Source organism: Silurus meridionalis, chromosome 23, assembly GCF_014805685.1.
Source record: "Silurus meridionalis isolate SWU-2019-XX chromosome 23, ASM1480568v1, whole genome shotgun sequence".
NCBI lineage: Eukaryota > Metazoa > Chordata > Actinopteri > Siluriformes > Siluridae > Silurus > Silurus meridionalis.
In genome coordinates, this window is record NC_060906.1 from 3,947,245 (window position 1) to 3,974,862 (window position 27,618).

At 41.5% G+C, this 27,618-nt stretch overlaps 3 protein-coding genes across 3 annotated transcripts in view; all 3 read left to right on the plus strand.

The window, feature by feature from the left end:
* The window catches only part of LOC124377356, a 306,775-nt gene that overhangs the window by 245,879 nt on the left and 33,278 nt on the right, over positions 1–27,618 (plus strand). The gene's annotated exons all lie outside the window — the stretch shown is intronic.
* On the plus strand, positions 10,705–15,875 carry LOC124377354 (NACHT, LRR and PYD domains-containing protein 3-like). Its single transcript, XM_046836791.1, has 6 exons — positions 10,705–10,776; positions 11,911–12,031; positions 12,636–12,752; positions 14,612–14,665; positions 14,893–15,640; positions 15,864–15,875. The coding sequence occupies exons 2-6, from the start codon at positions 11,979–11,981 to the stop codon at positions 15,873–15,875; spliced, it is 984 nt and encodes a 327-aa protein (XP_046692747.1). The 5' UTR covers positions 10,705–10,776; positions 11,911–11,978.
* The window catches only part of LOC124377357, a 291,851-nt gene continuing 274,955 nt past the window's right edge, over positions 10,723–27,618 (plus strand). The window contains exon 1 of the mRNA XM_046836793.1: positions 10,723–10,780. The gene's annotated coding sequence lies outside the window, so the exon portion shown is untranslated. The remainder of the gene's footprint in view (positions 10,781–27,618) is intronic.

Genomic DNA, 27,618 nt, shown 5'->3' on the forward strand with positions numbered 1-27,618 from the left:
CGGGGAAAATATTAGAAAATAAACCCTATTTTTTCTTGAAACCGCTTACCACAAAAACGAACAAATATTTGCATGAACAATAATTTTAATAGGTTTTTTGAATGCATTTTATCACAAAATAAAGGATTTAAATTTACACAGGGACTATAACTCGTAAGCTAGCTAGCATATGCTGTAGCTAACATCTGATCCGTTCTGAAGCAAATCCAGAATTTTAACCAAAAATCCTAAATAACGGAATTTATGTAATTATGCTGATTTTTTTTTTAACAAATAGTACTCAAGCAAAGATCACACAAGTTAATATAAATTTCGCCATAAGATTTACTGCACACAAAATCAGAATTTAAGGTAAAAGTCAAAAACATTTAGAACTTTAGCAAACTGTATGCAAGTCATGAACTTTAATAATAATGCCAGAATTATAATAATACTACTTTACATTACAAGCACCACTAAAAACTCTTCATTAATAGAAACACGTCTGTACTCACCAGAATAAAGATTCTGTCTGAAGATCTCCGCTCCTCCGTGAGGATGGAAGACATTTATTCAGCCAAGCAATGAACGCTCTGATGATCATGCCTCAAAATGGTCCAATCACAGCGTCGAACAGAAATTCGAAGTGCAGCGTGTACGGTTAAAAAGTCAGACGCTGGTGTCTGGAGTTTTACTGAACCTTTTCATAAATATGATTATATATAATGTAGCGACACCAGAGAGCTGAATGTCAGGAAAATCACGTTGTGTCTTTATTTGTGGTGTGCAGGAGAGCCGGGGAAAAGAAGTGCAATTTTGTACCGGACGTAGCGCCGCCCCAAAGGAGTGTTGTTCGCGGCCACGTTCCGTCCGAGGAGAGCTGAATCCCAAACCTGTCTGGGTGGGTGGGAGCTCGTGGTCCTCGGGGTCCCCTTGTTGAAGATCAGTCTCAGTGCCATAGGCTGGATTAGCTGCAAAGGCTTGGTAGTAGATGCTGGAAAGTCTGCTAAGAGAGCAATACAACAGTCCAGTTTGGAGAGAACAAGAGCTCGGACAGGAAGTTCTGTAGCATGGCCCAAAAGAAAGAGTCTGATCTTCATAATGTTGTACAGGGAAAATCTGCAGGATCGGGCCAGTGCAATTTATATATGCATCAACAATAACACCAAAGTTAGATCAGCTGAAAACATGAGCAGTTCTGTCTTGGCAGGGTTGAGTTGATGATCATTCAACATACAGCAAGATATTTCTGTCCAGGAGGCAAAGATGAGAGCAGCAACTGTCGGGTCATCCAGCTGAAATGAGAGAGAGAGAGAGAGAGACAGAGAGACAGAGAGGGAGAGAGGGAGAGAGAGAGAGAGAGAGAGAGAGAGAGAGAGAGAGAGAGAGGTTATTTCAATAGCGGTAATGCCATGTTTGTAAATGACAGACCCCGGCAGATCCTGCAAAAATGTGAATAATTGTAACAAAAGAGGGATCATACAATATGCATGTTATTTTATATTTAGTATTGTTCTGACTAAGATATTTAACATCAACGATGTTCCCATATGGTCCACAAGTCAAAACATGTCTAAAATGATTAAAATAACTAACTTTATGAACCTAAATGGTTTTAAAGGTCTGAATGGTTAGAAATGGTTATATAGATGATCTACGATTTTTCTTTTGTTTTGTAACGGTTGTTCACAAGTCCCTTTTCTGTTCTGAATAGTTAAACTTGAGCACTTTTTTCAGATAAATCCTACAAAAGGGGTAATTATTGACAGAATGATCATTTTGGGGTGAATTAACACTTTCACTGTTCAAACTTTTGAAGGGGGTTATTTTAATCATTTCTGCAATTTTTTGTGTCATGGACTATATATAAACATCTATGTAAAATATATTACCCAGGACAGTACTAAATAAAAACTAACATGCATGTTGTATGATCTCTATTTGTGTTAAAATTATTCACATTCACATTTGACCTGCAGTTTCGTCACGTGACTGTACAAAATACTGCACGTTTAAACTTCTAAACTACATTTAACAACAGAAATGTGCAGTCACTATAAAATGTGCTTCACATGTTTGAAACACATCCCTCAGTCAGTTTGATGTCTTCTGTAGTTTCCTCAGATTCTTGTAGTGAAAAAGCGCTTTATTATCTTAAACATTTCCCAGAGGAACAGCCTGAAACTCATTCAAACCGTTGTGGGTTAATTCAGCGCCAATTTTGAATTTGTGTCAGTATGCGTATGCGCGGAGCTAACCAAAATCAACTTCTTCTTTTTTTTAATGGCGGTTTGGGAACCAACTAGCAGGATGATCTGAGCAGTGTTGGTCTAGGAGACTAGGAGAACCCGTGCAAGGAATCCAAAAAGTGTTTTGTTGGTTGACACTATTGATGTTTTTAAGTGGAGGTTGCAGGTTGTTTTTTTTTATTTTATTTTATTGCTTTTATTTATTAGATTTTTTTAAAGAAGCTAATTATTTTGATTTCTTTACTGTTTAAAATTCCATACTGGACCAATGCCTTATTTTTAATAAAAAAAAATAATAAGTTTGTAGTATTTCAGATTTGAGTTCTGTGTACTTTTTTGAACATTATATTGTATTATATTTGATTAGATTTTTGGATATTGTAGGAATTGTAACTGTAAAAATATAAACTACAAAAACCTGAATTATTAACTTTTTGTTTACTGGGACATGGCAAATACCTCATTTTAATTTATAATAATTTAGGGTGAAAAACAGACATATTATGTCTTTATGAATGATATATGTAGTTAGGACCTATGGCAAAATAATATAATGCAAAATAATTGTTAATAGGAGCATTTATCTGCAAGACAAGCTTAAAAGAGTAGTAAAAGAAACAATGCATAATTTTACTGTATGTAAAAATACTATTATTTGACATTAATAACTTCACTTTAACCTTCATATGATTAACTGTTTTCAATGGTAATAAAAACACTGACTTAATTATTACAAGAATAATCTGTAAATATTAGATATCATTCTATTCTGTGAAAATACAGCTAATTTCTTTAAAAAAACAGAACATTTCTATAATATCAAAATTAAATTTTTGATAAATTTTATGACGGAACGTTAAAATACAGAAAATATATGTAAAACAAAAGCCATTTTGTTGTAAATAAAAAAAGGGTAAATTTCTATTAAAAAAAAAATAGACATTTAACTGTAAAATTTATTTTTTTTTTTTTTTTACAGTGTAGGTGTTGGTCATCCAGCACAATGAATAAAAACACTTTCTCTATTAGCTTTTCAGCTATTATTTATTGTTGTCTAAATATATATATATATATAGTAGTGTAACAGACTTTATTGAATTTTGTTATGCTGTACTAATTCTGGATCGACTGGTGCTCATTGTGTGTGTAATCCATTTTTCCCCTCGGGGCTTGCCATAGACAGGTAAGAGACATGCGCACTTGGGGGTGCTAAAGGGTCGGTGACCTCGGGCTGAAGGTGATGCTGTGTTAATAAAGTGTTTGGATAATCTGGTTTATTGTTTTTTACTCAATATAAAGTGTTTAGGCGAACCCTACAGGAACGCTCGGTTACATTGGTTGCAGCGGTTTTGTTTTGTTTTTGTCGTTTACCTGGTTCAGTGTTACCGCGGGTGTTTAATTAGTTAGTTTATAGTTGAAAAGTGCTTAGCTGAGTTAGCACGTGCGGGTTCAGCGTGGGCGCAGCCATCATGTGGTGTAAAGACAAGGATGATTTCTACCCGAGACGGGACCGCGACAGGATCAACAGACACGTGAGAATTGAGTTACCACCGTCGTTCTCCGGTGACGAAAAGCAGAGCTTTCTATGTTGGGCGCGGCAGTTTGAGGTTGCGGTCCGAGCGCTGACTGAGGGAGATGCCGCTGTGTCCTATAATTATGAACTGGTGAGAATTCTGCCGACACGCTTGAGCAACGCGGCGTTTCTCCTGTGGGACAGTCTTCCTGCGGCCGTTCAAGCGGATTATACAGCGGTGAAAGAGAGACTTAAGGAGGCTTTTGGGCAGCGACAGTTCATGGATCGTTTCAGAGCCAGCCTATCAGTTTGCCCAAGTTTGGAGGTGTATGCGGCGGAGATCGGCAGGTTAGTGGACGAGGCTTTTCCAGAATATGGGGACAAGGCGCAGAAAGAGGAAAAGTTTCGCCGTTTCGTGGCTGGTCTGAATCCTGTGCTCAGAGATAAATGCCACGAACAAGGAGCAACAGACTTGGAGGAAGCTGTGATAATTGCTGGCCGGTGTGAAATGGCAAGGGACACGATAAAGACTGATTGCATGCCAGTTAATAATGCCTATGGCAATATGGATGGAGTTTCTGTTTCTGCTGTTCACTCTGTGACTGATAATGGAGGACTTTATAGAGCAGTGGATCAGCTAACAGGAGAAATGAGAGAGATGAGGATGGAGCTAAGGCGTTTAGGTGAGGAAAACCAAAGACTGAAATCCAGTGCGAGTTCGAGAGCGACGAATGAGTGGAGTGGGGACCGCTCTCGGTCTAATGGTATGTGCCAGTGTGTCTGCGGGGGCCGTGGATGCCAGTCACGTGTTTTTGACAGGAGCTGCTAGTGTCATATGTGAAAGGAGTTATTGAAGGTGTTGAAGTGCAAATGTTAGTGGATTCTGGTTCCAGTGTTTCTCTCATGAGCTGACTTTGTATGTCAATTCCAACACTTCGTAATCGGCCGCTGAAAAGGGACTATGTGTCAGCCCGTGCTGTGAATGGACAAATGCTGGATACATTAGGTTCAGCTGGGCACTGAGTTATGGCAGCATGTGTTTCATGTGCTGAGAGAGACCACACAAACTGTATTGCTAGGCTGGGACTTTCTATTGAGAAATCATGCTTTATTGGACCTCAGCTGTGCTAAGCTACAACTGCGGGACATCTCAATTCATCTCCTCACCAGCAAAGACTTTGTTCCCAGGTGCTGCAATGTTTCGCTGGCCACTGCTATGACCTTACCTCCACTCAGTGAGTCTGTGGTTCCTGTTAAAGTATGCTTGCCTAATACAGCTCGCTTAACAAGTGACTTTGTTGGATATTTGGACCCCAATGTGGCGGATTCTTCTAGCCTAGTTGTTGCTCACACGGTAGGCACAGTTCACAATGGACTTACTAAAGCTCAGATCTTAAACCCTACCGGGCAGGACATTTTCTTGAAGGAGAACATGCACCTGGGTGAATTTTACCCAGTTGATGACTCTGATGTTCAGCCATTCCATACTCCAGTGGATATAGCGACAGTGTCCTTTCCCAGTGATATCCCTCCAGTGTCGCTGGACGAGTCATCCATTTCTGAGTCCGAGAAAGCTTCACATTCGTCATTACTGTTTGAGTACATCGAAATCTTCAGCTTGTCCAGACAGAATGGCAGTAAATGTAAACTTGTAAAACATCATATTAGAACGGGTGAGCAAGCGCCTATTAAGCAGCGTGCATACCGTGTAGCTCCAGGAAAACGGGTTGAGATAGAAAAACAAGTAGCTGGCCTGTTAGCAGATGGTGTTATTGAGGAGAGCTGTAGCCCATGGGCATCACCATTTGTTTTAGTGAGGAAGAAGTGCGGCGACTGGCGGTTTTGTGTGGACTATAGACGCTTAACAGTGTGACTATTAAAGACTCTCATCCCCTGCCTCGTGTGGATGACACCTTCGACGCGTTAGCAGGCGCGATGTGGTTTAGCACGCTGGATTTCTCTAACGGTTACTGGCAGGTGGAAGTCGCAGAGGAGGATCGAGAGAAGACGGCATTTACTATGGGACAAGGGCTCTATCAGTGGCGGTCCATGCCAATGGGTCTTTGCAACGCTCCTGCCACATTTCAACGTTTGATGGAGCTAGTTCTCAGAGGGCTCCCGTGGCACATCTGCATGGTATATCTCGATGACATTTTGATTTATAACAAAACATTTGCAGAACATCTGTTGAGCCTCAGGGCGTGTTTTCGAGAATCCAGTCTGCTGGGTTGAGACTGAATCCAGGCAAATGCCACCTTGCCAGAGATCATGTGGTTTTTCTGGGCCATGTAGTCTCTCGAAAGGGTCTCCAGCCTGACCCTAAGAATACTGAGAAAGTCTTGAATTGGCCAGTTCCCCATTCTCCTTCTGAGGTGAGAGCCTTTGTGGTACTTTGTTCCTATTACAGACGTTTTGTTAGAGGTTTTTCTAAACTTGCTGCCCCACTGAACCAACTTGTTGGGAAGAATGTCCCTTTGTATGGACTCCTGAATGTGACAAGTCATTTAACCATCTGAAAAGTGTGTTGTCATCTGACCCAGTAGTGATATTGCCTGACTTTTAAAATTTACACCGATGCATCCAACTTAGCAGTCGGTGCAGTTCTTGCACAGGACAGAGATGGACTGGAACGTGTGGTCGCATATGCCAGCCGGACACTGACTTCCACGCAGAGGCGTTGGTCCACCTTTGATCGTGAGTTGTGGGCTGTGGTGTGGGCAGTACGGGAGTTTAAGCACTACATCGGACTTACTTCATTTACCATTATCAGACCAAGGTCCGCTATTAGCGCTTCTGCGTATGTCGATTGATAACGATCCAACATGCAGACAGGGTAGATGGATCCTGGAGCTTGATCCTTTGAATTGGGTCATTGTACACAAGGATGGACATTGTCATGGGAACGCGGATGCGCTTTCTCGCCGCCCTGAGTCGTCCATCCTGAGTGAGGCGGAGCCGAGTGGAAAGGGAGTACTGGATGTGAACGTGGTGAGTTCTGCTCGAATGGACACTGACATTCCATGTTCCTCTGATGTCTCTGATTCTACTGGTGACGGGGCTGCCGTGGGCTCACTAAGCAATTCGGACAGGGGGTCTCATATTAATACTTTGTCATACTCTGTATCGGACATTAGGGCTATGCAGCATGCTGACCCTGATATTTTGACTGTGTTAGGCTGGGTGGCTCAATCCATAAGACCGCCCAGGCGGAGGTTACAGGGAGCTTCTTGGCGCTTACGTACGTTCTGGACTGAATTTAATCATCTTTCTATTATTGATGGACTGTTATGCCGTTCAGTTTTCTGCCCACACACGGGTAAACCAGTGGTTCAAATGGTTGTTCCCTCTGCTCTGGTATCTGACATTCTTTTACAGCTGCATGGTGCACCAGCTTCTGCCCATTTCTCTTCTGAACGGGTGTGGGAACGGGCGAGACAATTTTGTTTCTGGCCTTCCATGTACAAGAATATCAAAGCATGGTGTGAGCAGTGCAAGGCATGTCAGACATGGCGTAGTCCTGTTCCAGCCCACCGTGCGCCGATGGGTGGTTCTCAGTCAGTGCGACCATTTGAAAGAGTGGCTATGGACATCTTGGAGCTGCCTGCCACTTCGAAAAGTAACCGGTATGTGCTGGTCGTCGAGGACTATTTCACCAAATTTGTCAATTTGTATGCTTTACCTAACCAGTCTGCACAGACGGTGGCACAATGTCTGTTTGAGGACTATGTTCTGCTTCATGGCGTAGCAGAGACTTTGCACTCAGATCAAGGTCGTCAGTTTGAGGCGGAAGTGGTTCAGACACTCTGCCGTCTTTTGAACATTAAAAAGACTCGCACCACACCTTACCACCCGAAATCAGACAGCATGGTTGAGCGCTTTAATCGGACTCTGATTGATCAACTGGCTAAGACACTTTTGACTTATGGAGGGGAGTGGGACGATTATGTGAAACATGTAGCTTTTGCTTACAATACCAGGGCTCACTCCAGCACTCGTTTCACTCCTTTCTTCTTGACCCACGGTCGGAAGCACGAGTTCCGTCAATGTACTGTTACCCACCGTGCTCTTGACTCACAGACAGCAGTGACACATGGCGAGTTTGTTCTTTCACTGCTGATGAAACTGGACTCTGCCTTTAGCAGTGCGCGGATGCATAGTGAGGCAGCTCATGACCGTCAGAAATTGTACCATGACGTTTCCTTGCATCACCAGCCTTATGGTGTAGGTGCCATGGTGTGGCTCCACAACCCGGTGGAGAGTCACATGAAGCTGGCACCCCATTGGAAGGGACCTTATAAAGTGGTGCAGGTCATGGATTCAGGTGGTGAACCTGGACTGACTTACCGGATTGTTAACCCCTTTGACAATGCTGAGAGGGCTCAAGTAGTGCATTATAACAGGGTACGGCCGTACACATTGCCCATTTTCCCCCTTGTCACAGCCTGGACAATTTCCCATGGAATCTGATGTCTCCGGTAGGGGGGACTGTGTTCCTTCCCAAAGAGATCTGGGTGCTTTGGCGGACTCACAGTGTTCGGTTGGGAGGTTAGAGCCTAGCTTTAGTAGGACTGGGAGAGTTTGTAGACCTCCTGGCCATTTGCAGGATATTGTTCTGTATTAATATGACTGTTTTCCTCAGTTTGAGTGGGATGTTGTCATATGGTTCTGTGCTTTGTTTTATGTTCATCATACATTGCTGTTTATTGTCTGTGTGTTTTTTTTTCGCATATAAACGGGGACATTTATTTTGTGAGGGGGGGACGTATGTAACAGACTTTATTGAATTTTGTTATGCTGTACTAATTCTGGATCGACTGGTGCTCATTGTGTGTGTAATCCATTTTTCCTCTCGGCGCTTGCCATAGATAGGTAAGGGACATGCGCACTTGGGGGTGCTAAAGGGTCAAGTCAAGTCAAGTCTATATTTCTATAGCGCTTTTCACAACAGACATTGTCTCAAAGCAGCTTTACACAAATCAACAGTTAAGGTGAATGGTGTGAATTTGTCCCTGATGAGCAGCCGTGGCGACTGTGGCAAGGAAAAACTCCCTTAGATGTTATGAGGAAGAAACCTTGAGAGGAACCAGACTCAAAAGGGGAACCCATCCTCATTTGGGTGACATCAAGAGTTTGATCATAAATCTTTCAACAATACAGAACACTGGAGAGTGAGAACTAACATGAGTATAAGATTATAAGTGATGTTCTTTCTGCAGTCTTATACAGTCTTTATGGTTAGTAGCTCCTAGTTTTATAAGCTCAGCATTTGTGATCATCACAGATCCAGCATCAGCTTCTCCATGCCAGAGCCTTTAAACACTCCAGGAGGTCCAATGTCAAACTCCACACATGTAGCGGGATCCAAATGGCACTGGTACATCTCTAGATGGTTCGGGATGTTTGCGAGTTCGGCATCTACTTCTTCAAAGGTCCGTAATCATCAAGATGGTGGGAGGTGACTGGAGCTGGCCAAACCTCAGGATGCCTCAGGATGGGGAGAGAAAGAGAAGCAGTGGAGAGGAATTAGCGTAGCTGCTGTTCATGATATTAACAGCACAAGTTGATAATGTGCATGTGATCAGATGTTCTGGAGCACAAGGTTATGAGATGTGATGTGTGTTATGTGTAGGCTTTGCTAAAAAGATATGTTTTTAATCTACACTTAAACTGGGTGAGTGTGTCTGAGCCCGAACACTGTCAGGAAGACTATTCCAGAGTTTAGGAGCTAAATGTGAAAATGCTCTACCGCCTTTAGTGGACTTTGCTATTCTCGGAACTACTAGAAGCCCAGAGTTTTGAGATCTCAGGGAGCGTGGCGGATTGTAGCGATTAAAAGACTGGATAGATACATGGGAGCCAAACCATTTAGTGCTTTATAAGTGAGAAGTAATAGTTTGTAGTCTATTCGAAACTTAACAGGAAGCCAATGTAGGGACGATAAGATCGGGGTTATGTGATCATATTTTCTTGACCTTGTAAGAACTCTGATTCTGGACTATCTGAAGCTTGTTTATTAATGACGCAGGACATCCACCTAGTAATGCATTACAGTAGTCTATTCTGGAGGTCATAAACGCATGGACGAGCTTCTCTGCATCGGATATAGACAACAAGTTTCTTAACTTAGAAATATTTCTAAGGTGAAAAAAGGCTGTTTTTGTAACTTGGTTGATATGATATTTGAAAGACAAGTTGCTGTCTAAAATAACTCCCAGGTCTTTTACCGTTGAACTAGTGGTTACAGAACATCCGTCTAAACGCAGGTTGAGATGCTGGAGCTTCTGTATACTAGTTTTTGGGCAGACGAGCAAAATCTCAGTCTTATCGGAATTTAAAAGTAGAAAGTTATGGGTCATCCAATCTCTTATTTCCGTTATTCGAGTTAATTGAGCTGTATCGCCTGGTTTAGATGAGATATATAGCTGAGTATCATCAGCATAACAATGGAAGCTAATTCCATGCCTTCTAATAATATTTCCTAACGGAAGCATGTATATTGTGAAGAGCAGGGGTCCTAGAACTGGATCGGTGACCTCGTGCTGAAGGTTATGCTGTGTTAATAAAGTGTTTGGATAATCTCGTTTATTGTTTTTTACTCAATATAAAGTGTTTAGGCGAACCCTACACGAACGCTCGGTTACAGTAGTTATTCTCGGGGTCATTTTATTTTGGCAGGTTGCTCTGTTGCGGTGTCGGTTGAAAGATGAAGAGTTCAGGATGGAGCAGTTTCTAAAGGGAGAAAAAGTCTGACTTTCCTCTCCTCCACAACATCTCCACTACATGCTGTTATTAATCACAGCACTTTCTCTTTTAGTTCTTGCTCATTAAAGTGAATTGACGGAGTGCGATTAAAATAATTCCGTTTCCAACTCGTCAAAGAGTCGGTTCATAGTGTCAGTTCAAAGAGTCGATTCGGTTTTCCGAAAGTGAAAGTGTTTCTCAGCCTCGACTCCATTTTGAGGAGAAAAACACAAAGTTCTTCAGCAGCCAGAAGCGGTGAGATTCATGTCCAACAACAAGCAGTGCTGAAGAAAAGTGGGTGAGTTTTTCCTAGAAACGACTTTCTATCGGAATAATGCGTTTGTGTTTTCTATGTAATGGAGTTTGTGGAAAGACCGCAGGGAAACTGCGACACAGCAGCCGAAATGGAGGACAACAGTTTCGGTCCAAATTCCTCAGTTGGATTTGATGATGTTCTGAGTTTATTGAGGAGGATCTGACATGAGAACACCGGGATTGTTTGCTTGTTCCAATCTGATCCTGAAGTTGTTGTCATGCTCAGGATGATTTCCCGTAAACAGGAGCAGATCATGACTTTCTAAGCGGAGGAGATACAGGAAGTGTGGAGCAGATACATGTTCATGAAGACATGAGCTTTCCGAATTCAGTGTGGAATGTTGGATCCACTGAGAAAATGGAACAAACCCTAAATAATACAAATCCCACTGGCAGCCTTATTTCTGTATTTTTATAGCACTTAAATGATGCACAGTAGTACAACTATATAAATAAATAATATATTGATAATTGCAAATTGTTTATTAATAATAATAATAATAATAATAATAATAATATTAATCATCATAATGTAATATAAAATAAAATGCTAATAGTATGTACTATAAATTACAATAGAATATAGACAAAAAGAAAAGTAAATAATTGTACAATAATAAATGAGTATAATAATAAATTAAAGGCTATATAATATCTCTCAATCATCTATTATCAATAATTGTTTGTACAGTTGTTTTTATCACTCTATTATTGTTATGTTGTTATATATGTTGTGTAGTTGCATTTGTTTACAGGGAACTCTCGCCTGGACCAAGATTGCAGCAGCATTGACGTATCGCAGCAACGGACCAAAGCGTCAAATGAGGCGTCTGTGTCTTATATGTCTATGGATTTCAATTCTAATGGACTTTAATGGACTGTGTGTGGAAAATATAGAAATACAGAAGACTTTAATCACTTTTTATACATAGAAATAAAAATATAAAAGTGTTTATTGATGTTGTGTTTATTGCACACCTCCTGTCAGTCTGTGTTCATAGAAATAAAGATGTTAGAAAAATATGTGAGAATCAGTAAGACATCATAAGGATGAGCTGGTTTTAGAAAGATTTTCCCCCAGTTTTAACTGCATGTTGTTTTTGTGTTTTCTAGGAGTGTGATTGATTCCAGCAGAAGAGATCGGCATCTTCAGGACTCTGCGTGTACATGAGCAGTGAAAAATGGAGATCACTGATCAGGGCACAGATCATGTGACCTCACCCTCAAAAGACTGGTAACCTGCCATGTTCTAGTATTTTACTAATGAACTGTTCATATCTGCAAATCTGGAGACATTTCTGAGAGTTTCATTTCATATATAAACATCACCCTAAATACATTTATTACACAATTAAATACACGTCATTGTGCACAATTTATGAAAATCTCAAAACCAAGAACCATAAACTCATTGGCTAATTAAAGCTATAAGACACAAACAACATGGATAATCCTTATAATATGTGTTATAAATGAGTGTTTAAGCAGCACTGGAGATTCTCATTACTGACCTCAGTTCAGCTCCTTTTCAGCACAATCACAGAAAACCTTTAGAACATCACCTCAATTACAGGAACCAAATCAATAAGTGCTGTTTAACTCCAATCCAGCAGGAGCAGTTACAGTGGGCTGGAACTGTTTTCTACATCAACTACATACTATCAATTATAATCTTATCCAAACTAAATCTGTGTTTTTATCACCAGTTTTAAAACCGTGCTCCACTTCCTGCTCTACACCACCACTGCATAGGGACTTTTTCAATGCACTGGATTTTGTATCCTGATTTTAGCAACAATTAAATTCTGTCTCATGGCCATTTTTATAATTTTCTACAGTAAACTACAGAGAGAGAAATCACACTCACCAGTGCCCAGCTGTGTCTCCATGAAGAGTGATTGGTCTATGGATGAACCTTTGAAATTTAGCACTGGAATCTCCTCACCTGGACACAGGTAACATCCCATAATTCTCCTAGTTAAAGTCACAGTTAATGGCTGCACTACACCGTCATTAGCAGCTGTTTAGATTTATATTATAGTTACTTGGTCTTTAGTGATTCTACAATACTTTCAGTAAATCCTTTAGATGAAAAAGTGTAAATATTTATTAAAGTCACAATCAATTACACGTAATGTCTTAAATCCTAAAATAAAAATACTAATATAAACAACAACAAAGCTACAGGAAACATCTAAACACTACTACTTAAAGGTGTAAGCAGTATTTTTGGGGATCAGAAACCCTGACTTAGTGATCAGAATCTTCTGTAGATCTTACTCTGTAGATTCTCTTTGGCCTGCCTTAGACACCTTAGTGTGAAGAAGAAGAAAAGTAATAATAATAATATTAAACATTAAAAGCCAGAAGAAGGTATAATACAACAAATCATAGAAAAATTATAAACAAATAGTTATAGAAAGGTTGATTGGTTTAGGGAAGAGCAAATAGGTAGGCACGTTCTGGTTCAACAACAAAACACCTTTATTTTGTTGCATTCTGTTTTGTTTTTTTTCCTCTTCAAAATAAATGTGGAGACAGACACACACAAACACACACACACACACACACACACACACACACACACACACACACACACACACACACACACACTGTGGACGTTCAGCTGTCTCTGTTCCAAATCTCTTGTATCTCCTCTTTTTATCGTTTAAGGCACAAACTGCACACTGCAGTACAGCACTCATTAATGACACTAAACACAGGTGTATGTGATCCTCACCACTCAATTCCTCTTCCTCCACCCTCCAGTCACACACTAGTGCTCAAACACTTCCCACCTCCACAAGTGTGCACTAAAATCTCAGCTATTTTCAAAGTTGAGAAAAAAATACCAAGTTTTGTTGATTGTAAGTTAAATTGTGTTTTTATAAAAAGAAAATGTAGTTAAACAGTAAAGAGTCTGTGAAATAAAATGGTGTCTCAATGTCTTTTCTATAATAGTCAGGAAGTGGAAACAATACAGAGGAGCAGCTTTGAACAAAGGGACATGTGAGGGACACGACAAATACAAGACAGAGAGGAGACAAAACAAATAAAAATGAAACAAACACACACACAAGAGACACGTGACAAAAACAAACACACACATTTACATAAACACAAATGTCAAAAAAAAAAAAAAAAAGCAGGCAGCCTTAACCCGAGATGTTGTGATCTTAGATGTGATATTTTGCTGTAGTGTTTGTGTTCAGATTTTAGCAACAATGAAATTCTGTCTTAAAGCCGTTGCTATAATTTTCTACAGTGAACTACAGAGAGAGAAAACAGAATTGATTCAGAATTAAAATCAGCATTTTCCTCAACCTAAACTCCCACTTCCCAAAACCATGTGAAAATGTGGAAATCTTCATCAGGAGATGATGTGAGACGAGAGATCAGAATTCCAGGTTTCATTTCCTGAAAGGTTCGGTGCAGTGTTCTAAGTGATGTAACACATCTAGATGTAAAGATCAGGAACTGAAAGCTGGAATTCTGATCTATTGTTTCATTTTCATCTTTTACTCTCAAATCCAAATGTCTTCAGTGTCGAGCAAAAACCCAAAGAACTGGACTTCCTGTTCCAGTACTTTTGGAGGTTTGTGTAAGAAGAATAGAAAAGTAGGAAAAAGTGTGAACTGAAAACAGGAGCACATTTAATTCTCCAGGTGCACAATGTTGGAGTTGTATTCAGCTTTGTGTTCTCCAAGTGTTCCTGCTATCACTACAATTATTGTAGTACAATTTGTGTTCAGGTTCAGACTCCAGTATTAAAGTGAGGAACGTTGAGATCTTTAACACTTGTTTTTGTTCCCAGTGTTTTACAGAAGGCAGGAGACAGAAGAGAGAAGAACATCATCACAGCTACAGGGTACGATCAAAACCAACACCATGACTGTGACACTGACACACTGCTATTCTAAAGCTCTCTGCTGTTAGTAACTACAGAGTGATTAGATGATAGAAAACCTCCAGTAGAATAAAGTAAATCCACAGTGAGAACATCATAAAGATCTATCTAGCAGGAAAAATGTGAACTTCTACTCTAATCATTGGAGCCCATGTCTCACCATGTCTTCCTACTTCACCCTGTCACAGACACGACCCAGAATCCACTGCTGCAGATGAATTCCAGAAGAAGTTCAAGATCAATCTGATGAAGACATTTCAGTGTTTGAATGGATTGATGCTAAAGCAGGAAAACCGAACACTCCTGAATGAGATCTACACAGAGCTCTACATCACAGAGGGAGACAGTGGAGACATCAATAAAGAACATGAAGTAAAACAGATCGAGGCAGCATCCAGGAGGAACCCAACTGAGGACACACCAATTAAATGCAGTGACATCTTTAAACCCCTACCTGAACAAGACAAAGCCATCAAGAACGTTCCGACAAAACCCTTATATGAACAAGATGAAGAACCCATCATGAACGTTCTGAAAAAAGCCTTATCTGAACAAGATGAAAAACCCATCAGGAACGTTCTGACTAAGGGAGTAGCTGGAATTGGAAAAACAGTCTCTGTGCAGAAGTTTGTTCTGGACTGGGCTGAAGGGAAAACAAATCAGGACGTCCACCTCATATTCCCACTTCTTTTCAGAGAGCTGAATTTGATGAAGGAGCAGAAACTGAGTCTGATGGAGCTCCTTCATGTGTTTTTTAAAGAGATGAAAGAATTGGACATTTCCAGGTTGGAGAAGGTTTTGTTCATTTTTGATGGTTTGGATGAGTGTCGTTTTCCTCTGGATTTCCAGAAGACAGTGAGAGTGTGTGATGTAACTGAATCAGCACCAGTGCATGTGCTGCTGATAAACCTGATCAGAGGAAACCTACTTCCCTCTGCTCTCATCTGGATCACCTCCAGACCAGCAGCAGCTGATCAAATCCCCTCTGAGTGTGTCCATCGAGTCACAGAGGTACGAGGGTTCAATGACCCTCAGAAGGAGGAGTACTTCAGGAAGAGGATCAGTGATCAGAACCTGGCCAATAAGATCATCACACACCTGAAGTCATTAAGAAGCCTCTACATCATGTGCCACATCCCAGTGTTCTGCTGGATGTCAGCTGCTGTCCTAGAGAGAATGTTGGGTGAAGCAGAGAGTGGAGAGATCCCCAAGACTCTGACTCAAATGTACACACACTTCCTCATCATTCAGACCAACATCATAAGAGAGAAGTACCTACAGAAGCAGGAGAGTGATGAAGAAATGCTTCTCAAACTGGGGAAACTGGCTTTCCAGCAGCTGGAGAAACAAAACCTGATCTTCTATGAAGAAAACCTGAGAGAGTGTGACATTGATGTGACAGAAGCAGCAGTGTATTCAGGTGTGTGTACGCAGATCTTCAGCGAGACGTTTGGGCTTCACCAGAGGAAAGTGTACTGCTTTGTTCATCTGAGCATTCAGGAACATCTCGCAGCTCTGTATGTGCACCTGACCTTCATGAAGGAGCAGAGAAATGTTCTTAAACAGAATCAGAATGATTATCATAGTGATTATGATGATGATAGTGATTATGATAATGATGGGGATTATGGTGACAATATTATGGACTGTAGGACACTTTCAGATGTTCACAGGAGTGCTGTAGATCAGGCTTTAAAAAGTCAGACTGGACATCTGGATCTTTTCCTCCGCTTTCTTCTGGGTCTCTCACTCGAGTCCAATCAGAAACTTCTACATTCCTTAGTAACACAGACAGGAAGTAGCTTCCAGAACAGAGAGAAAACGGTTCAGTACATCAAGAAGAAGATCAGTGAAGATCTTTCTACAGAGAAATCCATCAATCTGTTCCACTGTCTGAATGAACTGGGTGATGATTCTCTAGTGGAGGAAATCCAGCAGTATCTGAAATCTGGAGCACAAAGTGAACTTTCTCCTTCACAGTGGTCTGCTCTGGTGTTTGTGTTACTGACATCAGCACAGGATCTGGAGGAATTTGACCTGAATAAATACATCACTCCAGATATGATCAGAGATGAGATTCTTGTGAGATTGATGCCTGTGATTGCAGCATCCAGAAAAGCAATGTAAGTGAAGCTGAATGAAATTGTTCTACTGTTACAGTGTTGAGAACAAATCAAAGGTCTGAGCTGTTTAGATGAATCAAACTCTGCAGGACTCTTTAGACTTTTTCCTTTCTCCTCTTAGAAACCTTTTAGATCAGACTCTCTTTCTTTCCCATTTGGATTCCCGGATCTCATCCTCCATGTATATACAACGTGTGTGTGATGATGTTCCTCAGCTGAAACTCTCGCCAAGCCAAATCTGAACATCTCCGACTGTCAGTTCTTATTATTTCACCATTTAATCATTGTGTTCAACTGATGTGTGTGATGTTGAAAGTGAGACGCTGCAGTGAAGCTTTAAGAACTTGTTTGATCTTCTGCATTTCTGTTCATTATCTTTTATTTCCTTCAGTATCAGATGCAGTGAAATTACAAAGAGAAGTGGAAAAGCTCTGACCTCAGTGCTCAACTCAGAAACCTCCAGTCTGAGAGAACTGCATCTGACTGTCAATACACTGGATCTGTCTGAGAATATTCTAGAAGACTCAGGAGTGAAGCGTCTCTCTGCTCTACTGGAGAATCCTGAGTGTAAAGTGAAAGGTCTGAGGTAAGATCATCTCTCTGAGAGACACAAGAACTCACTAAAAGCTGCAGTGAATTGTTGTATACAGTGTTGTTTTTCAGGTGAAATTTGCTGTAGCAGTACAACATCCAGAACAAATCTATCAGTAATGAAACTTCTCACTTCCACTAATCATTAATGCACTGAGAATTAGATCCATGTGTGAATAAAACTCCAGTTAAACAGAGAGAAAGAACCTGATTCATGACTTTGAACAGAAAGCAGCAAAACCTTTACACCTCTTGTACACATAATGACAGGAATCTCAATCACAGCAATAATCATTGGTCAGGATTAATATTATCTTGTGATTGGACAAGAGAAGGAGACAGCCAACCATAACACACACATCATCTTCAAATCATCATAATTTTTTTTTTAACCTGTTTCTAGACATCTTACCATATTATTCTTCATTGTCAGAGATTCCCCTCTGCTCCGTTTGCAGAATGATGAAGTGTGTGTCAGCTTGCATTGCTCTGGACTTCCCAGTTCCATTCTCTGTTTCTCAGAGCGACGTGTGTTTGTGCTGCTGCTCTCATTCATCTCATCTTCTTTTACAACTTCTTTATTGAACTGCAAATGTTTAAGATCTTCTAAGAGTAAAAAATCCCACATTTACTTCTGTTTTTTTCTCCACATTCATTTGGTCATTATTGCTGCTCTACTTCTAATCCCCTGCTGTGAAAATGAGCTGAAATACTACTTACACTGCCACCTACTGGTCATTTACTGCAGTTTTCTTGTGTCAGCAGTCTGAGATGAATGAAAGTGCAGTACAAATATTTATCTCGATTAAGTCATGTTTAAATTCATTTATTTTCATTGATAAATTATATATTTTTTATTTACTTTGTAAGTCCTGGAGAAATCTGCTGCAACTTATTTTACAGAAATGAAATCTGTCCATTTAGTAGTCGGGCAACTGGCACTACATGACTGTCTAGACGAGGACTTCCATCAGTGTCTGTGACTGGTTCTCACACCAACACTGCAGGAACGAGGGAGAACACAAAAGATGTGTAATGTGTAGAAACTGAGAGTGAAGTGTGTGTCATTGTGTATCTGCAGGTTGTATAATTGTGGAGTATCAGATGAAGGCTGTGCTGCTCTCGCTTCAGCTCTGAGATCAAACCCCTCACACCTGAGAGAACTGAGTCTGTCTGTGAATAAAGTAGGAGACTCAGGAGTGAAGTTTCTCTCTGCTGTACTGGAGAATCCTCACTGTAAACTGAAGATACTGGGGTAAGATCATCTCTCTGAGAGTCACATGACCTGCTCCTCAGTAACACACATTCTCTAATAGTGAGACTGAATGTGGGGAAATCTCGAATATACTGATAGTTTTGTGGTATAATCTAGCGCCCCCCCCCTTAAGAGTGTTCGTTCTGGGAATTGTCCGTTTGAAAAATCTTTATTGAATCAGTTAGCACATTTGTATATTCACAATCAGGTAATTAATGCCCAGTGGGTGGCAGTAGCCAGGTCAAGAATCCCCAAAAGTGTAAGAGAAGAAGAGTGAATAACGCGAGAGTGATGTGTTGTGTGAAAAACGTGTTGGGGAATGGTATTCGTGTCTTGAGATGTGCTGTGGAGAGGTCTGTCTCGATTTACAAATATGTTGGCTGAATAAAGAAAGAACCCAAATCAACCACACGCTTGTTGTCTTCTTCGAGTGTGCTACAAATTTCTGGCGACGAGGATGGGATGGAGATGCCGTTTTAATTCACGATGACCATGAGCATGAACATTGAGCAACTACAAGACCGGCTGAGCGAGGCCTTGCTCCGGCTGCGGCTTGATCAATTGCAAGAGGTGTGTGTGTATGCTAAATTGTCAGTAGATGGACAGAGTAAACGGCACTCGCTGATCAGATTAATAAGTGGGTCAGTAGAGAATGTTATCGAGACAGAAGATGACGATGATGTAGCCTGCCAACACGTGAAAGATTTGTTAGAGTTTGCCAGAGGGATGATGCAACACAGCGATGGCGCGGACCAAGATGGCGCCGGCGATACAGACAGGAGTTTATCGGATCTCGCATGTTTAAAGAAACAGTATGCCGAACTGCATCGTAATTTCGAGATGTCTACCAGTATGCTGAGGAATGAAATCCAGCGCGTGAGTCTGAATGTTCCTGATGTTTCAAGCTCCCCTGTTTCAGAAGTCACCATTAGACGGGATTTCAAGATTAATGGCCAAATAGGGGAACGGGGACAGAAAGATAAACTGTCATACAACAATTTGGTACACCAGATTGAGGCTGGAATAAATAAAGGACACAGAGAGTCTGAAATTATTGATGCAGTGATCAGAGCAATCAGTCCAGGTATGAGCCTGCGTGATATGCTGGAAATTAAAACCGACTTAACCCTTTCCAAACTGCGTACTATCCTAAAAGGCCATTATAAGGAGGAAAGCCCAACCGACTTGTATCATAGATTAATAAACATCACTCAGGAGAGCCATGAGTCACCACAAAATTTCCTCTTTCGAGCTATTGAATTAAAAGAAAGACTTTTAGCTGCTGCTCGAGAACCGGAGGGAGAAGAATTATACAGCCCTGCCCTCATACAGAAAAGATTCGTACTTGCGCTGGGGCCAGGTTTGTCAAATGATCACATAAAATATCATCTTAAGGCCTGCCTTGACGATCCTTCAGTCACAGATGAAGTTCTTATCACAAAGATGAACGAAGCAGCAAGCCTAGAGTCAGAAAGGCAGCAAAAATTTAAAAAGACTGCCCATGTAAAAGAGACTAAAGTCATGGAGATCCAGGCAGAACCACATCAGAACCAAGAAAGGATGGCTCATGTACTCTCAGGTAAAGAACAGTCCACACACACACAAGTGAAAGTGTTAAGAACACCACAAGTCACAGAGAAGAAAGACTCTGAGCTCTATGAGGTCGTCCAGCAGCTGAAAGAGGAGATCAGAGAAATGCGGAAGGTGATGGCTACCTACCGTTCTATTCAGCCACGAGAAAGGAAGCGAGGATGTCGTGGATGTCAGGAACAAGGTAGAGGTGACCAATGTGACCATTGTTTTAAATGTGGACAAAGTGGACATCTTTCCAGAGGTGCAGGGGACCGTTACAGGAAGGAAAGAAAGGGACAATTAAAAGACTGTATGGCAGTAACAGCTCACACTACGTCATCGCAGTTGCAGAAACATCAAAGTATGCTCCTGTGTGACAGCATTAAGCAACTGGAGGACAGAGAAACAGCAAAGCGGAAGGAGAGCAACCTAAAGCTGCTTCAATCAGTAAATGCCAATCAGCTATCCACCAAACACAATGCGAAGTTGCTGAATTTGATCGGAGAGAAGTGTGTGGTAAATTGTTTTCTTAATGGAGTGCCAACACAAGCACTATGGGATACAGGGTCACAAGTGTGTCTCATGAATGAGAAGTGGAGAAAAGAACACATCCCACACACCATGCCACGTAGCCTTGAAGAGATCCTAGGTCCAGGAAGTCTCACCGGTCGGGCAGTAAATCAAACAGTCATTCCGTTTGAAACCTGGGTGGAAGTGACGTTCACACTGGGAACAGACAAAGCCACACCGCTGGAATTGGAGGTACCTGTCTTGGTTTCTAATGAGGATGGGGTGGCAGATGAACCAATTATCGGTTATAATGTCATTGAGTATCTTCTGAACAACGGTGTTGAACAGCCTAATGGAGTAACAACCACAGCCATGAGTACTGCCCTGTCATGCGACTGCAAGAAAGCAGAGGTTCTACTGAACTTAGTGAGAAGCAATAATGAGGAGTACAGCGATGGAGTGGCGAGAGCAGGGAAGTCACTAACAAAGATTCCAGCCAAACAGGCTACAGCTGTAAAATGTTGCATCAAAACCGGTCCTATATTGGCTGACCAGAATGCCTTGTTTGTACCAGATGAGTGCACACGGTGGCCAGACGGACTAAGGGTAGAAGAAAATATTGTTCGCCTCCAGAAAGGAACATGCTTGCGCATTTGCATTCTTGTGTATAACGATACTGTCCATGACATCGACCTGCCTCCACGCGCAATTCTGGGCTATATACAGCGAGTAAAAGACATCTACCCAGCCGAGGTGAAATTAGTGACAGCCCAGCGGGAGAATGCATGTAACACCACCACATTCACCACACAAGACCCGCTCCTCAAAGACAGTAAACAAGCTCATCAATGTTTAGAAAATGCTGAGGAGGTGGTAACAACCCAGCCGAAAGACCTATGGAACCCTCCTGTTCGCATTGAACATTTAACACCTGAACAGCAACGGAGAGTAAAACAGCTTTTGAAAGAGGAGAGTAATGCTTTTGCCCGTGATGATGGCGATGTTGGATGTATTCCGTCCCTTCAGCTAAAAATCCGCCTCCATGACATCACACCTGTAAAGCACACCTACATGTCGGTTCCGAAGCCACTACATAAAGAGGTTAAAGAATATTTGGAGGATTTGTTGAATAAGGGATGGATCACTAGCTCAAGTCACCGTATTCTTCACCGGTAGTATGTGTGCGTAAGAAGGATGGAGCAGCTCCGCCTCTGCTGTGACTACGGGAGTTAAATAAGAAATCCATTCCAGACAGACACCCAATACCGAGAATACAAGACATGCTTGACAGCTTGGTGGGCAGCACCTGGTTTTCAGTTCTCGATCAAGGTAAAGCTTATCACCAGGGGTTTGTAGAGGAATCCAGCCGACCTCTTACTGCGTTGATAACACCATGGGGATTATATGACTGGGTGAGAGTTCCGTTTGGATAGTCCAACGCACCGGCTGAATTCCAAAGGAGCATGGAGGAGTGCCTGAGAGAACTGCGGGATGAGGTATGTCAGCCTTACCTAGATGATAATTTAGTCCATTCGAAAACATTTGATGATCATCTCCAGGATCTAAGAAAGGTATTGCAGTGTTACCAGAAGCATGGTGTTAAGCTCACGCCTAGAAAATGCGAAGTGTTCCAGAATCGGGTGCGATTTCTAGGGAGGTTAGTGACTAAAGATGGGTACACAATGGACCCTGCTGACATTGCTCCGGTTCAAGCCCTAAAAGAGAGGACCCCTAAAACAGTTGGAGAAGTAAGGAAGTTACTAGGATTTCTTTCCTACTACCGGTCATACATCGAGAACTTCTCCCGCAAGGCTGCGGCTCTTTATATGCTGCTCACTGATACGACGACACCAAAAACAAAAGTACGGCTGAAGCAGAAGGGCCAGGGAAAACGTCTCCAAGGACAGCTTGCATCATCACATTTTGTCACATGGACTGAAGAACATCAAAAGGTCCTCTGCGAATTAGTGGACTGCTTGTCCAACCCACCTGTGTTGGGCTATCCAGATCTGAATGAACCATTTGTGCTACACTGTGACGCTTCCCAGGAAGGCCTCGGTGCAGTGTTATATCAAAGGCAAGGAGGCAAGTTAGTGGTAATAGCTTATGGATCAAGAACCCTAACTGCTTCTGAGAAAAATTACCACCTGCATTCAGGAAAGTTAGAGTTCTTGGCCATGAAGTGGGCGATCTGTGAGCGGTTTAGAGATTATTTGTACTATGCACCATCCTTTATTGTGTACACAGACAATAACCCTCTCGCATATGTGTTGACAACAGCCAAGCTCAATGCAACCACATACAGATGGGTAGCCGAACTTGCCGATTTTCGATTCGCCATTAAATACCGTCCAGGAAAGTCGAATGGGGATGCCGATGGTCTCTCGCGCATGCCACTGTCAATGGAACAATACATGGGAACCCGCTCAGAGGAGGTACAACCTGAAATTATGGTCAGTATATCTGTCAGTGATGGTACAAAAACAGGAGAGAGGCTCGTGGTTGTGTCCACTCACCATTACATCAGCACTGGCAGTAAGACAAGAGGAGGATTTGCTCCAATCAGTTGCAGAGATCCCTAAGGAAGTCCTGAGAAAAGCTCAGGAAGACGATCCTGAAATAAAAGAAATTTTGATGTGTCTTAAGTCAAAATCCCGACACATAAGCAGGAGCCATGGCAAAGAAGCTCAGGGACTGTCAAGGGAAATAAGCAGATTGCACTTGGATGCCCATGGTCTTTTGTTCCGGAAAACAGCAACCCGTCATCAGCTGTTCCTGCCAAAAAAATATCATGCGCTTGTTTACAAGGAACTACATGAAGACATGGGCCATCTCGGAGCTGAACAAGTGATGAACTTGATCAGGGATAGATTTTATTGGCCTCGCATGCAAAAGGAAGTAGAACACCACATCACACGTGTTTGCAGTTATCTGAGAAACAGGCGTCCGAACAAGGTAACCCGAGCTCCTCTGACGAATATTACTACAACATATCCATTTCAGCTGGTCTCCATTGATTTTTTACATCTAGTGGACCACTTTACATGGTTCGCTCAAGCGTATGCATGTAGAAACAAGAGTGCTAAGACAGCGGCAGAGAAGGTGTTCGGTGACTTTGTTTTGAAGTTTGGTTTCCCAACAAAACTGCACCACGACCAAGGAAGGGAATTCAACAACAAGCTGTTTGCCAAATTGCAAGAGTACAGTGGTACATTTTGGGAAAAGCAAATTTATGTGGTCACCCAGAGGAAGTATCCGGATAGTCCAGTATATGAAGTCCGACCGGAAAATGGGAAAGGAAAAACAAGAATACTTCACAGAAACCTGTTGTTACCGTGTGACTACTTACCTGTAGAAACAGAACATCGACCCGGAGAATCAGGTGAAGATAAGAAGAAAACCATGCCGAGAAAACCCTCAAAACGGGAAAATCAGATGATGATGATAATGATGATGTTTGGGAAAGTCTGGTCAGAATGCCATTTGGCAGAGAGAGTCGAGATTACAGCCGCTGTCAACAGTCAGAACCACTAGAATCGCATCCAGAGGATACAGCAATGCTGAACAGTGCAGAGTCAGAGGGAGAAGATGAGGTCTCATCAGCAAGAGAAGAGGTTGTAGAAACCGATGAAGCTGAAAAGATTGACGCAGAGATTCCTTCGCAACAAGTCTGCAAAAGAGTATATCCTTTGAGAAACAGGAAAGCAAAAAAAATGTTTAGTTACAACACCCTAGGTCAGCCTAGTATTGTGGATGTTTAAAAATGCAGAGTTACGGTATTAGTTACGGTGTTAATTGCACTTTAGTTCGACAAAGTTAATCAGTTAAGTTAAAAGAAAAAAATTGCTTAATTTATTTTTTGTGTTTTATCAATGTTCAGTTAATAAGTACATTCCAGAATATAACACAGATAATGTAGATTGTCTCCATGGGGTAAGGTTAATTTCCTTCAGTTAAAGTACAGATTCCTGTTAATGAACAGTGATGGTGGCAGAAGATCATGGTGCACAATGATGTCTGCTGCAAACACACGACATAGAAAAGGAGATAAATGGCGTGTGTCGTGTGCAAAAGTACAGCACAAGTACTCGAAATGTTGTATCACTGACTTCTAACCAAGGAACAATTTCATTGGTGGAACCAAAAGTGTATTCTGAGAATGTCGGGACTACATTCTATTTTGTAGGGGAGAATGTGGGGAAATCTCGAATATACTGATAGTTTTGTGGTATAATCTAGCGCCCCCCCTTAAGAGTGTTCGTTCTGGGAATTGTCCGTTTGAAAAATCTTTATTGAATCAGTTAGCACACATTTGTATATTCACAATCAGGTAATTAATGCCCAGCGGGTGGCAGTAGCCAGGTCAAGAATCCCCAAAAGTGTAAGAGAAAAAGAGTGAATAACGCGAGAGTGATGTGTTGTGTGAAAAACGTGTTGGGGAATGGTATTCGTGTCTTGAGATGTGCTGTGGAGAGGTCTGTCTCGATTTACAAATATTCAATTCAATTCATTTTTATTTGTATAGCGCTTTTAACAATGAACATTGTCTCAAAGCAGCTTTACACAGATAATGTGGTGATTAAATGTAAATATGTTCTTTGTAAGTATGTTTGTCCCTGATGAGCAACTGTGGCAAGAAAAAACTCCCCAAGATGGCATAAGGAAGAAACCTTGAGAGGAACCAGACTCAAGAGGGAACCCATCCTCATCTGGGTTGCACCAAATGTCCATTTGAAGCATATATACAAAGTTGCGGGGTACAGTGATGATGATCAGAAGCAAACTGCACTCCCGAGTCAGTGCAGCAGACCGCCGACACCAACTACAGTCCAATCCATCCTCAAAGCACCCATTCTACTCCGGGATTATATGGAACCACCCAAGGTGTTGATGAGAGACCGTCCCGAGCTGCACAGAAGTGTGAAGATCCATGGAGGAGAGGGGCAGGAACAGTGGTCACTGGAGCCTCAGGAGCATGTTTAACTCGACCGAAAGAGAGAGAGAGAGAGAGAGAGAGACAGAGAGACAGAGAGAGGGTGACGGGAAGAGAAGGATATGGATTATTAAGTGTAACTATTGGTGTATGAAAGTTAATGTCACTGTGCAGTTTGGACTCCGGCAAGACTTGCTATGGCAGCATAACTAAAAGGGAGAACCAGAAGGTAACACAGACATGAGGGATCGATATATGTTGTGAAATATGTTGGCTGAATAAAGAAAGAACCCAAATCAACCACACGCTTGTTGTCTTCTTCGAGTGTGCTACATGAAGCAGAGCTTTTATGTTCAGCATTAAAGTTCTGAGGAGGAAGTTTGTTTCTTTTCACTGCACACTGATGATTTTTCACAGAGGCTTTGGGTCTGATGTACATATGTGTGAAGCTGCAGCACAAACGTGTCTTAAAACCACTGCAATGTGTCTGAAATCACTGTAATACTGTTAGAGTTCACTTTCAGTAACACAAACTACAAACACATGTCCTGTTTCCTCTCTTACACACACACACACACACACACTGCATAAAAGAAACAGACTTGTTCTTGTCACTGAATAAACCGTTTCAATGTTCAGTTTATTTATCTATTTTCTCTTATTAACACAATCTATTTTTTATATTTCTGCTATCATCCATTCATCCATCCACACATCCATCCATCCACACATCCATCCATCCACACCACTCATTCTAAAACACACAGGATGTGTAATGTGTAGAAACTGAGAGAGTGAAGTGTGTGTCATTGTGTATCTGCAGGTTGCGTGGTTGTGGAGTATTAGATGAAGGCTGTGCTGCTCTCGCTTCAGCTCTGAGATCAAACCCCTCACACCTGAGAGAACTGGATCTGTCTCTGAATAAAGTAGGAGACTCAGGAGTGAAGTGTCTCTCTGCTGTACTGGAGAATCCTCACTGTAAACTGGAGATACTGGGGTAAGATCATCTCTCTGAGAGTCACATGACCTGCTCCTCAGTAACACACATTGTCTAATAGTGAGACTGAAGCAGAGCTTTTAGGTTCAGCATCAATGTTCTGAGGAGGAACTTTATAGTTTTATTTTTCACTTTTGTTTGTCAGTTTAAATTTTCGAAGGGGACACAAATAATACAGTCAAATTGTACTTATAAAGACACAGTGTCCCCACAGTGAAAAACTTTTTTTTTATTGTAGCATGGAGACTGCGTCATTATGGTTATTTTCAAAGTTTTTCTCAGGTTAAATGACAAAGCAAAACAAGGAATTAAAAAAAGGTTTAAGATTTTATTTAAAATTAATTAAGACACTTAAGAACAGAATAGAAATTGATTATTAAAAAAAATACAGTTCTGACGTAGCACAGTGCTCATTTAGTAAATGCACAGCTAAACAATATGCTCATTATGGCCATTAATGTTAAGTTAACGTTATGGATCCCTGGTGTTCTAGTGGTTAGGATGCGGCGCTCTCACCGCTGCGGCCCAGGTTCGATCCACGGTTTAGTTTAGTTTAATATTAAATTAACATTATGCCAAGTCGTCCCAAATAAAACACTGCATGGGAAACGGCTTTGGTGTGTTAGTGTCAATGCACTATGCTACAAGCTACTGTAAACAAGCTAACGTTCACTAGACAAGTCATATTTTAATCGCTTATATAGCAGATTCATGGAAAATGACATTGGTAATCAGCATTTTTGCCGCATCGCTTTATTTAAAGTGAATAAAATACCCGAGTTAATGGAGTTGAACATTGAGGCAGACACACAATGACTCTGTGTGTAGAGTAGGTGAGATGAACTGGGAACGCAGGCAGTGGGTCAAATCACTGTGAGGAAGGGGAGGGGGGGACCCAACTGTTTCTAAATGCAGTTTTTGCGTTTGTTTTTT